This window comes from Diceros bicornis, chromosome 5 (assembly GCF_020826845.1).
Source record: "Diceros bicornis minor isolate mBicDic1 chromosome 5, mDicBic1.mat.cur, whole genome shotgun sequence".
Taxonomy (NCBI): Eukaryota; Metazoa; Chordata; class Mammalia; order Perissodactyla; family Rhinocerotidae; genus Diceros; species Diceros bicornis.
The window spans coordinates 38649764-38666392 of record NC_080744.1 but is presented as its reverse complement, the minus strand read 5'-3'; the positions used below and the strand labels follow the sequence as shown (position 1 = coordinate 38666392).

At 54.1% G+C, this 16629-nt stretch overlaps 1 protein-coding gene across 1 annotated transcript; it reads right to left on the bottom strand.

The window, feature by feature from the left end:
- Window positions 1-2936: 2936 nt before the first annotated feature.
- Window positions 2937-15453, bottom strand: SPINT1 (serine peptidase inhibitor, Kunitz type 1; the record flags this gene model as incomplete). The annotated part of the gene is made up of 11 exons (XM_058540536.1): window positions 2937-3890; window positions 4321-4368; window positions 4579-4749; window positions 5496-5546; window positions 5662-5787; window positions 6093-6119; window positions 6304-6474; window positions 6568-6703; window positions 6932-7059; window positions 14246-14784; window positions 15080-15453. Coding segments are annotated over 11 exons (1983 nt in total), but the record flags the coding sequence as incomplete, so codon positions are not given.
- Window positions 15454-16629: the final 1176 nt, after the last annotated feature.

Genomic DNA, 16629 nt, shown 5'->3' with positions numbered 1-16629 from the left:
AGAAGCTAGAAATATGGATTTTTAAAAAATGAAATTTCCTGACTTTTTAAATGTTGGAAACTAATTAATGAAATTAAAGTGTTGTTTGAGTCAAAGCATGATTGCAGGCTGCTAGCGTGCAAACTGTCGACTAGCCTTCACTGCACGTCTATATGTACTGCACATAGGGTACCCGGCCTAGCTTACTTGGTGTGGCTTCCTCCCTCTTTCCCTCTCCCTGTGGTGCGACCTCTAGTAATATGGCCTGCTTACCTCTCCACTCCTTAAAGCTGAGTTTGGATCACTCCTTCCCCTGCTCAAATTCCCAAGTGCCCACTGACGTGGCCTTTATCCACCAATGCTTCAGCCAAACCAAGCAGCTTGCTGCTCCCCAAACAAAACAAGACCCACGATCTCCACTGCCCAGCTTTTGCTATGATTTTGTTATGCCTGGAACACCCACACCTACCTGCTCATCTCATTTTATACTTCCTCCATGAAGCCATTTCTCAACCTCCTTTTTTTTTTTTCATTTTTTTTTCAACCTCTTTCTTAATGGCTTAACCAGCCCCTGCTTTACTCAACAGCCATTTGCTGGATACCTCATATCCGCGAGAGGGACCAGCATGGAGGATGCTGAGATAAATAAGACCCCATCCCTGCCCTGAGGGGCCTGGACCAGATGAGGGCAGACATACTGACAAGTGCCGTGTGAACGTAGCAGAGTCGTGTACAGCATGAGAGAATGGAGAGGGCAGCAGTGAACTTTGGCTAGGGAAACAGGGAAGCCAAATCTGGATCACGGGGTGAGTAGAAGCTTTTGGGGGGCAAATAGGCATTTGAGGGAGAGGCAACTGCCTGTGCTGAGGAACCGAGGCATGAAAGTTCTGAGAAAGGGAATAATTTGGGTGGGATGGAGCGGAGGACGCCTGGGAAACTCACCGAGATAAGGGGCAGTTTGGGGACCAAATTGTTTTGTTACAGTATTTGCATCCCTTTTGCCTGCGCTCCAGAGCGTAACTCCAGGAGATCAGGGGCTGCGTCTCGGCTTTCATTGCTTCACATCTACCACCTGCCTGCGACTGGTGTACTCCGCCCGAACTCTTGCAGCGCCCAGTACTGGTAAGAGCGCCCCCTAGCGGCCTCTGCGAGCTCCCACCTCCTGTCTCCACAGCGGACCCAGCTGTGCCCTCCCTGCATCCCAGCAGCTTACTACGGATGGCGCTTTGTCTCACTTCATCTCTACCCCTCCCTGAGAGGAGGATGTTCCCTTAGGTCCAACAAACACTTATTAGGCACTTATTCTGTGTTGATCACTGTTCTAGGCATCAGGATACAGAATTTAAGGAGTCATTAATCACCTCAGCCCTGGAAGTGCTCAAAGAACCAAAGGATGAGGGGAGTGGTTCCCAGTGCTGGGGGACCAGAGGAGGGAGCGAGCCCATTTTAAGCCTTAAAGGATGGACGAGTGGCTGGCAAAGTAGAAAGCAAAAATACAGTGCCCTATGAACTGGGAACAGCCAAAGCACAGCAACGAGCCCCACCCCATCATCCACTCAATATTTAGCGAACCACTGCCGTTTACCAGTCATAGAGGGAGGAAGGGGTGCTGGAGACCCAGAGATGACTAAGTTGCCGTCTGCATCTCCGGGAGCTCAAAACCCAGCGGGAACACAGATAAGTAAATGGAAAAGGGGGTGCTGTGCTCTGGGTCCTGTTAGCAGACACAGGGCTGTGAAGCAAGGAGTGCCACCTTGGTGTGCATGGGAGGATTTTGTGAACAAGAACCTGAGCTTAGGCTGAAAGATGAAAGTGGGGGGTGGTCCAGGCTGACAGTACAACAGGTACAAAAACACAGAGGTGTGAGAGTTACCCATCAAAAGAGGTCTATCCTGGGTGCTAATATGGTTCTGCTTCTTGATCTGGGTGCTTGCCTCCTGGGTGTGTGCAGTTCCAGAAAAGTAAACTTATGACTCATGTGTGTACACTCACCTCGGCTGCACTTCGATCATTGAAAAGTAGCCCCCAAACTCTCACACGCCATTTTATTTTTCTGCATAGCACTTATCACAAGCTAAAAGTATCGCTTTTGTAAGACTCTCTGGAGCCATGTTAGGGTTTGAATCTGGTCCTCCCCTACGAGCTCTATGACCTTGGGAACTCAACCCCACTGAGTCAGTTTCCCCATGTGTAAGATGGAGATGATGATAGTACCTTCACCACAGGCTGTGTGCCAAGCCAGTCACTTGAGATACGGACAGCACTTACAGGGTGCTTCCTCTGTGCTCACCATGACAACACCGAATTTCTAATGCTCGGTGGTGTCTGGTACATGGGAATTCAATAATTTGTTGAATAAATGAAGAAATGAATTAAAAATATGATTTTTCTTTTTGTACCAGGAGGTGGCTCAAACCAATGGAGGGGTGTGGGTTGGAGCGGAGAACCTCAACTGAAGGCTCCGGGCAGGAGCACAGAGCCTGGGGAGCAGCTACACTCCTGTGAATCCACAAAGGCTTCTGTGGGCACAGGGGAGATGGTGACCTGGGCCAGATGGGACCCGTCCCCAGCCCCCACACAGAAGGGAGTGGAGATAAGAACCTCCCCTCAGTCCTCAACTACACACTGCAGTGAAGACTTGTCCCAGCTACTGAACAGGCTTGACAGGCTCAAATCAGGGAGAAATAATCCTCCATGGCAGCACTGCAGCCTCCAGAGGCCCCCTGCTGCCATGGCCTTCTCACCCCTCTCCTCCCCTCCCCTCTGGTGGTCAAATTTGGCACTTCCCTCCACCCTCAGGGGCTGGGGCAGTTTCGGGAAGGCTGGGAAAACCTGCTCAACAGGGTGGCCAAAGCCTGAACCGGTTGGACAGGGCAGTCCCATCTCCCCCCAGCGGCCCTGTCCCTCTCCTGGCCGGCCCTGTCCCTCTCCTGGCCGACAGAGCAGAGGCAGAAGCCTCACAGACAACCATTTTATTACACTGTGAGCGGACTGGGGCCTGTGGGAAGTAGGGGAGCCTGCGCGAGTGCGATGTTAGAGAGCCCTGGAGGGTGCGGGGAGGATGTGGTGGATCTGGCTCTGTATGCCAGGCCGGGCTGGGCTGGGGCTCACTCTTGGGGGAAGGAGAAGAGGCAGAGGCCAGATGGCCACTTTCCACTCTTTTCACCCACCCCCACGGCATTAAATAAACAAAAAGCAACTCTGTACAGCACAAAATGTGGAGGTCCTTCCCCCAAGCCCTGGACCGTGCAGAGTGGGAGGGGCAGCTTGGAAGGACAGGGTTAGGGCCTCCCGCTTCTGACACAGGCCCAGGCCCCTTCCCAACGCCATGGTGTGGAGGCGGGCAGCTTCAAACCAGAAGCAAACTCCAACTTCCTCTGAAATCCTAGGCAGAGAGGTCCATCTGTGTGCAGGACTCCTGGCTCAAGGGTTTTCTGCTCCTCTCTGATCCTTGAGCTTTCTCAGGAGCAACTGGCCTCTGAGCTTAGCTGAGACACCTCCAGGTGGGGCTGGAGCCCTGGCCTCTGAGGCAGAATTGTCCCGGGAAACAGGCTGGAGGAATCTGGTCCCAAAGTCTTCCCCAGCCTAGCCTCCACTTTGGCAAGGAGGAAGCAGGGCCAGGTGAGAGCTGGGGAGAGCCTGTGAGAGCCTGCAAGGGCCCGCAAAAGCCCCAGACTGAAGGGCCAAGGCAACTCCAGCTCAGAGGGGTCGAGTCGTGTGGTTATAGACCAGGTGCTCCGTGTCCTCGGTGGTGGAGACTGTGGAGCTGGTGGGGGTAGGGGGTGGAGGGCGGCGGTGGCGGTGTCTGTGGAAGCTCTTTCTCTGGTTCTTGAAGAAGCAGTAACCCAGGATGGCTACCACCACCACAATGCAGGTGGCCAGGAGCACTGCAACGGCCACCTCCACGGAGCCTGGGGGATGAAGGGGCCAAATGAGGAGCTCCCAGGGCCTGCTCAGTTCTGATGCCCACCCCCACTCTATATCAAAGGGACCAAGTCAAATGGATGCCAGGTGTGGAAGGACCTTCAGCACATGAGAGCTGAATGGCTCCATGCAGAGCTCAGTGGGAGGGATGCTGATGGGCCATGGGTCTCAGCTCCAGGTCGCTCTACTTGCAGGCAGTGTAGGGAAAGGCCCGGGACTCTGAGGCAAATGTCTGGCATTCACTTTACTATGCTTCCCTCCTTTGCCCATGGCAGGTAACATTGATTGTGGCACTCTGCCCCTTTAGTCAACCTCAGGATCCTTCTCAACACAGGTTTAGGAAGTCACAACCAATTGTGTGGAGTTGATCCTCAAGTTGATACCTATTCATTGGTGACAGGGCAGACCAGGGCTTACCTGCGCTGGGAATGGGGCTTTCCCGCCGCAGGCCAAATACATCCTTCTCTACAAAATGATGGGGAGAGAGACAAGTCAACACTAAGGGCTCTGAGATTCAGCTGCTCCCCAGTGCCCCAGACCCCCCACTGCCATCCTCTCCTGCCCCCATTCCAGGCACTGAGGATGAGATGTGACCAGCCCAGGCTTTAGGACAGAGCAGAGCACCCTAGCTAAGCCTTTCCCTTCCCATCTTCCACCTCCCACTGCCCCGCTCACTGGAGATGCCACGGCAGGACTCAAGACACTGCTGCTCCTCCTCAAAGTTGTTCTTGTTGCCATAACAACCGCCATAGGTAAAGCGGGCACAGCGTTCACTGAAGGGGTTGTAGTACCAGCGTGGGATGCTCTCTAGGCAGAGGCCCGTGTCTGGCAGGTCCACACAGTGCCCTGGGGGGTAAGGAGAAGGCAAAGGGGCAAGTGAGTCCATGGGGCCTCCCTGCCACCATGCACCAGGCTCCACGTGGTTGCTACCCACCACCTCCCGACCCGCCTTATGCTGAGGACGGCTGTGACTCGGTGAGGGCCTCAGAGCCCCAGAAACGTCTGCTCTGTCTGCGGTGTTGCCAAAAGCAAGGAAGACAAATCCTGGACAATAATCTTAGGCACAGAAGTAAACTACCCTGACTCACATAACTATTTCTTTTTCAGTTTTTCTGATGTTGTCAAGGACTCGGCTTCGTCTCCAGCACTGGACAGTCCACCTTTTAACAAAGAGGCTCAGGGTCTGAGCCTCGGCAGGCAACAGTGTCCAGCTAAAATTTATTACATTGTTTTATTATACTCATTTTAATAGTTAGTCTCAAATTGTGGCATGTAACAGTGGCTTTCTATTTATGGTAGTGATGTGAAATTTCCTTTTCAATACATTAAGTTAAAAAAGCAATGGATTAAAGAAAAAATATTCAATAAATAACATGTCAGTGATATGTGGGCACGGCTCAATTTCTGAAGGTGTTAAGAGGATGACTGATGATTGGGAAACACAGAGCCAAAGAAGAAAGCCCAGGAGCTCCCCTGGCTCTTCCTGCCCCCAGCCTGGCCCACACAGCAGGCCCCTCAGCAGGCTGTTGGGATGAGTAAGGATGGCGGCGCTGGCATGTGCCCTGACCCAGGGGACCTGGGGAGCATCTCACCTTTGTCACTGCGGAAGCGGATGTTCTGGAGCTCTTTGAAGCCACTGGTGTCTGCAAAGATGGAAGATCAGAGGCTCAGGCCCAAAAAGGGTCTCCCAGGGGTGCACAGCGAATGGTCAGGACCTCCCCGCTGCTGCCCACCGCCCCTTTGTCGCCCAGGCCTCACATTTTTCACAGGTGGCCTCGTCGGAGGCATCAGGGCAGTCGGGAGTGTCGTCACACTCCAGGAAGCTGTCGATGCAGCAGCCATCGCTGCAGCGGAACTTGGTGGGCGGACAGGTGCCTGAGCACACTGGGTGGGGGCAGGGCGGGGCAGGGGAGTGAGGTCAGGCTTGCGCAGAGGCCAGCAGGTACCAAGGGGCCATCATCTACCTGGCCCTCTACCCCAACACAACACCATGACACGTCCTTGTTCCCCTCCCACCCTCCAACACACAAACTGGGAGGATAAGAGGATGCTGGGCAGCGAGGGGTGGAGTGCTTGTGGTCCTTCCACGTACTGTGAGCGTAGGAATGGCTTGGACAAAAGCAGCTTGGTCAGGGGTATGGACGTGATGTGGCAGGGGTGAGGGGAATAGAGAAAGGAGCAAAGCCCACCTGGATGGTGTCTTTCCACTGAGGGGCCTGGGAGAGAGAAGAGAGAGAAGTGAGAGGAGGCAAGGCCAGGCCCCAGGAGGGATGAGCTGATCAGGGGAACTGGGGACTGGGAATGGGGGACTCCCATGCCCACCTCCCTGACTAGTGAAGACAGACCACCCACCCTGGGGGAAAGTCACCTGAGCCCCAAAGCTGCCTCACAAAGGCCCACCTTGCACATCGCGGCAGGCCAGCTTGCACTCTTCTTCCCGAAGGTAGTTATTCTTGTTGCCCAAGCAACCTCCATACACGAAACTCTTGCAGATCTGTTCTGTAGGGTCGTAGTACCAGCGGGGGAAGGAACCACGGCAGCGGCCCACCTTGCTGGACGCGAGGCAATATTCTGGGGAGAGGAAAGCCTATGATGGGTGCCTGCAGGGCCAATCAACAGAGGCGGGTGATTTTAGGTGCTGTCTCCCCGCCCCCGCCCCCTTACCTTCTGTCTGCTTGGCGGACAGCACAGTGAGTGTGACATTGGTCGTGCTCTCTGGCTCATCTGAGCCAGCTGTCAGCTGGAACAGGTAAATGCCTTCCTTGAGTCCCCACAGCTCCACCTGGTCCGGATCATTCCTCTGTATACAGGAGTGGCCATCAGGCTGGGACCCCCTGATGCCCTTGGGCTGCCACAGGCTCTCCCAGCCACACGCCCCCTTCTAGGGAGAGCGAAGGGACTTGGTATTAAATATATCCTCAGTTTCTATCCACCCCACCCTGTCTAGAGCCAGTGGTTGGTCTGTGGCCCCAGAAAGGGGACCCTAGAGAGTGGAGGCAGGGGTCAGGGAGCCAGCCCAGTGTCTCACCTCTACCCTGACGTCCGTGTCACCCTGCAGTAGGTGCCAATCTGTGTTCTCCACACCCTTCAGCACTAGGGGTTCCTGGGGCTGCACCTTCAAGTCCACGCCTGCCCAGGCCCTGGGAATCCGGGACCCTGGGGGAGGGGGAGGGAAGGTCAACTCTCACCGAATGGACCAGATGTCTCCTGGCAGCAGGGCAGGACGGGCCACACCTAGACCAACCTAGGCCTTGGCCCACATGCAGTGCAGGTGGGAGCTCACAACTAAACCATCTTCTTGCTCTCTCTTTAGATATTTTGTCTTTGGTAAACTCACTTTCTGAAACAAATTACTGAATAGCATGTGCCATTTGATTCCATTTAGGAAATTTATATATATACGGGGGAGACTGATTACTATCTTCTACAATAAGCAGGTCTTCCGCTAATTGCTTTAAAAAGTTAAAAGTAACATTATTTTTGAAAAGCCAAATAAGTAAATAAGTAAATGTGTAATTAACACCCATCACCCATCACTCTGTTGCCCAATTGCTGCTGAGAAGCCCATCCTGATAGAGGCCTTACGCTCAGAGTCCCTGGGCAGCAACGTGGCAAGTCTTGGTGTCCCAGGGTGAGTGGCCACAGGAAGAAGGTGTCTCTGCCACCTCCGACAGACTCTGCCTCCAGTTATGAGGGGGCCCAAGGTAACCAAGCCCTCCCTCCACCTGACAGTGCCTGTGCCTGAGGCTGCCTCCAGTCTCAGGTTAGGCACTGGAGAGAGAAACGAGCACAAAGCAGGACTCCTGCCTGTAGTGAGTCGAATGGTGGCCCTCAAAATACATGCCCACTTCTAACCTCCAGAACTCATGAACGTGACCTTGTTCGGGAAAAGGGTCTTTGCAGAAGTAATCAAGTTAAACATCTCCACATGAGATCATCCTGGATTAGCTGCGAAGGCCCTAAATCCAATGACAAGTGTCTTTACAAAAGACAGAAGAGGAGAAGATAGAGTCAAGAAGAGAGGGCCATGTGAACAGAGTCAGAGACTGGAGTGACGCAGCCAGAAGCCAAGGAATGCCTGGAGCCACCAGAAGCGGGGGAAGAGACTAGGACAGATTCTCCCCTAAGGCCTTGAGAGAGAGTGTGGCTCTGCTGACACCTTGAGTTTGGACTTCTACCTCTAGGACTGTGAGACAATGAATTTCTGGGTTTTTTTTTTTTTTTTTTTTTTTGTGAGGAAGATCAGCCCTGAGCTAACATCCGTGCTAATCCTCCTCTTTTTGCTGAGGAAGACCGGCTCTGAGCTAACATCTATTGCCAATCCTCCTCCTTTTTTTTCCCCCAAAGTGCCAGTAGATAGTTGTATGTCATAGTTGCACATCCTTCTACTTGCCGTTTGTGGGACACGGCCTCAGCATGGCCGGAGAAGCAGTGCGTCGGTGCGCGCCTGGGGTCCGAACCCGGGCCGCCAGTAGCGGAGCACGCATACTTAACCACTAAGCCACGGGGCCGGCCCGAATTTCTGTTGTTTTAAGTCACTCAGTTTGTAGTAATTTGTTACAGCAGCCATGGACAATGAACATACTGCCCTTGAGGGGACTACAGTCCAAGTGGGCAGATAAAACCCAGCAACATGGGAGAAAAGACCCAACAAGATGAAGTGATACATGGTACATGTACAAGACAAGGAAGTGGACCCTGAGAGAAGGGAGAGGCCACAGCAGGCTGGAGGAATAAGTCAAGGCTTTCTGGAGATGGAAAAAAGGATTTTTTTGATTCTCTTATTTTTGTTTTTATTTGCTTAGTTGTAGGGAAGAATGTGCTGTGTTGTTGATGACAGCAGAAAACATGAGGAGCCAAAGCAAGGAGTTGGGAATTTGTAAGGCTGCTTTGGTGGGCATTAAGAAGACCAGCTGGGAGCCAGCCCTCACAGCCTAGTGGTTAAAGTTCGGCACACTCTGCTTCAGCAGCCTTGGTTCAGTTCCTGGGTGCAGAACCACACCACTTGTCTGTCAGTAGCCATGCTGTGGTGGCGGCTCACATAGAAGAACTAGAAAGACTTACAACTAGAATATAAAACTATGTACTGGGGCTTTGGGGACTGAAAATTAAAAAAAGAGGAAAATTGGCAACAGATGTTAGCTCAGGGCGAATCTTTCCCAGACAAAAAAAAAAAAAGACCAGCTGGGCTGGAAGAGACTTCAAAGGGCCCTAAATGCCAGGCCAGGGTATGTGGACACAGCAGGAGTGATATTCAAATACTTAACTGGTGGTACAGGAAGGGGACAGACACTGGCCATGAGCAGTGGCACAGAGTTCTAGAAGCCCCGGCTGCACCAGACACTGACCTCCTAGAAGCATGATCCAGGTCCAGGAGTTGTAAGGGAGGGGCCGAGGGCCCGGGAAAGCAGGGAGAGTCCTGAGCTCTGGGCAGCAGCTGTTTACCCATCTGTTTGGAATTATTTCTAGGGAGTGAGGAGGCAAGTGGACCAGTCAGCGGTTCAGGGCAGATGTAACAGGAGTGGTCTGCATCAAAGGTCTGACAACTAAGGGGATGGAAAGGAGGATATGAGAACAATGCTGGGCAGACGCTTCAAGCATCTGTGCCTGACAGGCTCTGCGAACTGGGGAGGAAGAGCCAGGGCCCAGGCGGAAGGGAAACCAGATCTAGAGGGAACATGTGGGTTCAGTCATAGAGAAGTTGAATTTGAGAGACAGAAGACCATCCAGAGGGGAGGTGCACAGTGGGAGCTCCAGAGAGGCCAGGGTTGGAGACAAATCTGTAGTCACATTTATTAACAAAGCTGCCACTTGTCGAGTGTGTGCCTGGCACCACGTAGGTACGTTACCTGCATCATCTACGTCAGGGATTGGCAAACTATGGCCCGCAGGCCAAATCTAGCCCACTATCTGTTATATTTCTAAATGGCTGAAAAAAATCAAAATAATAATATTTCATGACATGTGAAAAGTACATAAAACAAATTTGTGTCCATAAACGGGAACACAGTCTCACCTATTCATTTACATATTGTGGATGGCCACTTTCCCGTTACAACAGAACTGAATAATTCTGACAGAGATTGTATGGCCCTCAAAGCCTAAAATATTTACTATTTGAACCTTTACAGGAAGTTTGCTGACCCCTGACCTACACTGCCTAGCTTCCTAACTGCCCTACCACAACTGCATCCTCACCCCTTTCCAGATGAGAAAAGTGACACCAGAGAGGTTAAACCACTTGCCCAGAGTCACTCAGTTTCTAAACAGCAGAGCTAGGATGGGAAGCCTGGTCTGTCTGACTCTATAGCTCATGCTTTCTCCAAAACACCATGCTGCAGGTCACCACCTGCTTAGAGGTGTGATTTTGATTGCTTTTCTTGTGGTTTTGTTGTTTTTAGCTTAGGTAATACATGTATATGATATAAAATTCAAAAACTACAAAAGGGTAGTGAGAATTAAGTCCCCTCTTCTTAACTCCCCAGGTTCCTCTCTCCAGAAGCACTCCACTCTTACTAGTTTATGTGTGCGTGACTATCAAGAGAGAGAATATTGAATTCATAAGCAGGCAAGTTCTTCTTCTTGTTTTGTCCATAATATATTTTGGAAGTCATTCCATAACAACACAACGAGTTTCTTTTCTTTTCTTTTTTGGTTGAATAGTACTCATTGTATGAATACACCAAAATTTACAACTTATTTAACCAGTCCTCTTTTTTCTTTTTTTGTGAGGAAGATCAGCCTTGAGCTAACATCCATGCCAATCCTCCTCTTTTTGCTGAGGAAGACTGGCCGTGGGCTAACATGCGTGCCCATCTTCCTCTACTTTATATGGGATGCCACCACAGCATGGCCTGACAAACGGTGCATCGGTGCGTGCCCAGGATCCGAACCCGGGCCGCCAGCAGCGGAGCGCACGCACTTAACCACTACGCCACCGGGCCGGCCCCACCAATCTCCTCTTAATTTAGATTTTTCCTTCCTTCCTACCTTTCTTGCTTCCTAAGAACTAAACTATGCTGCCTCGGGGTTTATTATTATTATTGAAACAGCATCACAGTATCCAACTCTAGGATGTTGACAGACATTGAGATTGTTTCCAATCCTTTGCTATTATAAACAATGGGACAGTGAATAACTGGCTGGTAAGTTGCTTTACACATGTATAAGTATAGCCACAAGACGACTTCCTACAAGTGAAATTGCAATGAAGGTTGTGCATTTACAGTTTGTTCTTGTTTTTTTGTTTTGCTCAGGAAGATTCACCCTGAGCTAACATCCACTGCCAATCTTCCACTTTTTGTATGTGAGCCGCTGCCACAGCATGGTCACTGACAGATGAGTGGTGTAGGTCTTAGCCTGGGAACCGAACCTGGGCCACCGAAGTGGAGCATGCCAAATTTAACCACTAGGCCACCGGGGCTGGCCCAGCATTTACAGTTTTGATGGATGTCACCAAACTGCCCTCCAGAGAGGCTTTACCAAGGCTTATGTCAAGTGTAAGAGTGAGTTCAAAGGGACAAGAGAAGGTAAAAGGTAAGAACAGCTCATAGGAGGCTGAGTCATAGGGATTCCCCTTTGGTGAGGCAGAGAAGGCAGAGCCAATGTGGGACTCACAGAGGGTGGTCCCAGGGGTGAGAAGACCAGGACGCATGGTGACAGCAAAAGGATGGGAGGAAAGAGATTCCACAGAGAAACATGTCAGATGGTGCAGAGGCCTATGAGAATGAGAAAAAGGACTTGGGTTCCAGGGGTTAAGGGGAAATACGACTGGGAGAGCAGGAAGCAAAAGTCCCTGTCTGGTACCATCCCTCAGTCCAGTGGCTTGGCTGGCCATCAGGAGAGGGCCCAACAGGGTCAGCCCTGAGGAGACTTCTGTGACGAAGCACAGGGGGCAGTGAGCTGGGAGTGGCCCGTTCCTCCCTCCCTGCATTTTTCAGAAAGTAATCAGCTGTCTGAAATGATAAAGAAGACAGACTCCTTGGCAGTCTACCTCGAAGCCAGGCAGCCCCCAGGGTGGAAGTGGCAGAGCGATGTGTCAGACCTTGGGCCAAATCAGCAACGTCCCATCCCCTCCAAGCCCCAGTCCTCAGGAGCAAGGGGCACATGCCCCACCCTACCACTCCCTTCTTCCCACCCCTAAGAGAGCAAAGGGCCAGAGTGGCAATAAATCCAGCCCCTCCCCCAGCTGCCAGGCCTCAGGACATCTCCAGGGAACACAGACTCCACCTTCCAAGCCACTCCTCCAAGGGCAAGAGGGGGAGGGTCAGGGAGGGGGACCCGAGGAAGGAGCAGGGTGCTCAGGAGGCGGCAGGAATCTGGACTGGACTGGCCACAGGCAGGAAAAGGGAAACAAACCAACCTACCCTGGGGAGGATTTCTCTACCCAATACAAGAACCAAAGATTTAGAAGCCCTGAGCACCCACCCATCTTGCCTGCTCCACCTAGCCTAGCCTCCAGGATTCTCTAATAGTTTTATCCTGGTCTTATCCACCTCCAACCTCTCAGCTGATAATGGACTCCCTGACACACACAGCTTACCCTACTCCCCAAAGCACTGCAGCGCCTTGAAAATGGTCTGGAGCTCACACTCAGTCCAAGCCCTACCTAGCTTCCAGGTAATCCCCATTCCCCAGGAAATCCCCATTCCACCCTGTCTTGTGCAAAACAGGCTAATCTAGGAGTGGGTAAGGTTTCCAAATGAGAAAGGCTGTTCCCAAGACCATGTAGCCCCATCCAGCCCAGCTCCCTGACCAGACCCCAGAGTTTCCAGCGCCAGCCCCGGAGTGGCACTCCCATGGGACTCTGTCAGAGCAGGAAGGGAGCTCAGGTCAATCAGAGTCATCACCACCTACACTCTCTGCTACTTCCTTGTGGAACAGGCTCAGGCTCTGGCTCAGTGGGACTCGGTGGTCCAGCCTGGCCCGAGATGGTGCCCCCCTCCTGGAATCCACATCCCAGCTCACCTCAAGGACCCAGGAGAGCTACTGGAAAGAGAGGGAGAGGGGCAGGCCTTCACCTGGGAGAGAGAATGGCCTAGGAAAAGGCTGGAGGGGAAAGTTCCTTCTCTACTTTCCAGAATTGAGACCAGCCCCAGACTCAGCCCCAGCCCAGTCCTGGCCCCTGGCTTCCCCAGTCTCTGGTTCTGTTATCTGCTGGGCTGTCTTGGGTCAGAGACAGGTTTCTTCCAGAAAGGTGGTCTTGTGTGAAAAACAGCAGAAGACTTTTGGAAGTCCCTCCTGGGGTTGAGTCTTGGGCCTCCCATTTATGGGTAGTGGGTAGTGTTATCCTGAGCAAAATTATTTAACATGGGAGTCAGTTTCCTAATCTAAAAAGTGGGATGACTACTAATAGCACCCTTTTCAGAGGTGGGTGTCATGAGGCCTAAGTGAGAGGCTGAGTGGCACAGCAATCAGTAAACTGTAAAGTGCTAACAGAGGTTATCAGGCATGACCCATCCCTGCCCTGGAGCCCCACCTGGCCAGAACAGCTGGTGGAGAGAATGGGGAACGAAGGTCTCTGGAGGGATCCTGAGCCAGATAACTGCTCGGTCCCAGGAGGAAGGAGAAGGAGCCCTGGCCCCCACTTTGCCCTCATCCCAGGAAGTAAACAAGGCGAGCAGACAGCTTGGCTACCTGATCCTAAGCAGGCAGAGCACACATGCACCTGCCTGGACAGCTGACATCCCTCCCCCACCAGGTATACATACCAGCGGGCTGACTCACCCAGCAACCCTCCTCACCGCACTCCCCCAGAGCCTCTAGGCTACTGTGCCCACAACAATGCCCCCTCCCCTTTTGGGTCACCCTCATTCTGGGTTTGTTTTTTAGTCTCTGGGGTCTGGCAGTTTTCCCCACACCACAAAAAGGGCAATATGTGGGGGGAGGGGTGCAGAGAGATGCTAACCAATCCCAAACCCAACAGCGGAGGAGGAGACTATCCTTCACCAGGCTCACTTGACAGGGCCTCAAGGCGCCTAGGACAGTGCTTGGCCAGAGTGCCTATCTGGTCACCAGGCAGCCTCCAGACAGCTCACTCCCTGACTCAGCATAGCAGGGCCAGAAGTTGGAAATCCCAAGGTGCTGCCTCCGCTCTTCCATACACACATCCCAGAGGACCAGCCCCCTCAACAACCTGAATTCAGGAGCCAGAGTCGGGGGTCTCAGACGTCGCCCCTCCCCACTCGTTCTTTGTTTACTGTTTATACTGCCTACTTCTAAGGAGGAGTTGGGGTAGAATGGACTCTCCTTAACTCCTTCCTTATGCTCGCCTCCTCCACGACTCCATCACCAGCGCCTTTTCCGAGTCTCTCCAAACCCATCCCGACACCCTCCTCCTTACCTCCAAAGCCCTGGGTCCGCAGCTCGCGGTAGGAGCGGTAAACCTCCCGCGTGAGGTAGTTGATGAAGCCCCCCCTGGGCGCGAACTTGCACACGAAGTTCTGCTCATAGAGGCAGTCCATGAGGAAGCAGGTGGCGATGGCGTCCTCCCCGCCGTCGGGGTGCAGCTCCACCAGAGCCAGGTTGCAGTTCTGGGTGATGCAGCAGGCGCGCACGCAGTCCCAGCCGCGGCGGACGGTGGGGGAGCCCAGGAAGGTGGCTCCGTTGCTGACCGAGGCCTCGGTGTCGAGCACGAAGTCAGGCACCCCGGCGGTAAAGCGGTCCAGGCAGGCGGCTCCCGTGGGCAGCTCGGGGGGCGCGGGCGGCGGCCCGGCCTCGGTGCCCCGGACGACGAGCGCGCACAGGAGCCAAACCGCGACCGCTAGGATGCCGGCCTGGGAGAGGCGGGCGCCGGCCATCGTCCTCCCAGGGCCGTCGCCCTCCTCCCCACGGGGGTCACCTTCACAGTGCAGGCCTCTGGGCTCCAAGGGTGTTTGCGATCTGCAAGAGGGGAGGGGACGGAGGAGGAGACACACCGGATCAGCTGGGGAGACTTCAAGGGAGGCGGGCCGGCCAGGAGGAAGTGAAGGGGAGGGCTGGGGAGCACCCCGAGAGCGAGAGGAGCACGGGGGCCCGGCCCCCCCACGCACACTCGGGAGAGCCGGCCGCCCGACAGACCGCCAGATGAACAGCTAAGGAGCTCGCGTACCGGGACACACGCACAGGCGCAGAACAAAGCGCCAAACATGCTGCGAGCCCGCTCCGCCTCCGCCTCGCGCGCCGGCGCCCCGCTTACCTGCGCAGGTGAGTGGGGTGGGGCCGGGCCTGCAGAGGTTCCGGTCCCGGCTTCCTGCGCGGCTCGGGCCGCCGCTTCCGCCCCGGTGCCAGGTGCACTAGGGATCGGCCGCCTCCTCCCCCAAGTTTCTGGTGAAACTGAGTCAGCGCGGTCGGGGCGTGGCGGACATTAACCCCAGCGCCGCCGGCCCCGCCCACGCCCGCGGCGCCGCGGCCGCCCCTCCCAGACGAGCTTCCGGACCCCCAGCCGCGCGATCCCCCCCCCCCCCGCAGGGGGCTCGGAGGCGGTGGGTGGGGGAGCCCTGCCCTGGGCCGCGCCTCTGCAGCCTGCTGCGCGCTGGCTCCAGCCTCTCGGGGGTCCCCGCGCTCCAGAAGTGCAACACGACCCCGGAGGCCCAGACACGGCGGGGACGCCTCAGCGAAGTCGGGCACGCGAGGGTCCCGCGATCTGGGCGGCTGCCTCCAGGCGGCCTCCCTTTCCGGTCCGGCCCGCGTTCCCAGCCCCTGGCCCGAGGCGCTGGTGAAGGGGCTGGGAGAGGAGACGGGGGGGGGGGGGGGGGGGAAGCCCGATGCACATGATCTCGCCGTCGTCGTCAGCCTTCGGGAAACATTTCCATCTCGTGGCGGGAAGAGATCCCAGAAGCTGCGTGGCTGAACCTTTGATAACCGGAATCCGGGATGCCTGCTCCGGCGTCCCCGCCCTTGCCAGCGCCGGGAAGCCCTCCTTTCTGCCGGAGTGAGAAACTGAGGCCATTTCCCAGCTTGATTCGCAGTGCTTCCCTTTTGTTTGAGGCCTTCCCTCATCTTGTACTAACGTTTACATTCCCGTCTGCGCTGGAGCTGAGTCTCTGTTAGCGCTCATTAGCATCCTTCGCGCCCTGTTAGCTGCTGCTCCCTCCCTTGGAACACAGGTTCCCTCTCCTCTCTCGCCAAGGTGCTCCTGGTCAAGAGCTGGCCACTCTCTTCCAGTCAAATGCCAGCCTTGGAAGCTAGAGGTTCCAGCTCACCAAAGTAGCTGAGTTAACGACCTTCACAGAACCGTGGACTCCTTGAAGCCACTCTCACTGCTTCTCCTGAGTGAAGAACTCCTCTTAAAGACCATTCCTTGCAGAGCAAGATTGGTCCTATTAATGCCGTCCCAAAAAAAGAGATTCCACGCCTTTTCATGATGACTTAACAAACCCCCACCCAATGGGAACGTTCTTCCTAATTTCTCATTTAGAGCACCTTTACCTATGAGGTCCTATAGCCAAACCTTCGATCATTTTCCTGGCTGAACTGCAACATCCCCCAGCTGCCTACACTATGGGTGTTAAGAGTGGGAATCTGGGGTCTGTCTCCCATTCTCTAGATTTTCTGGATCTTTCCACAGCCCCTGGCACAGTGGTGGACGTAGGGCAAGGATGGATGCTGGGAATGAAGCAAATGATCATGCAGCTACTGGAAAGAAAGGATTTTGTTTTGATACGATTCCTGCCTCCCCTAAGACTTTATGCACACAAGAATCCTAACACAGGAGACTCTTACCTTCTGGTAATTTTACATTACCAC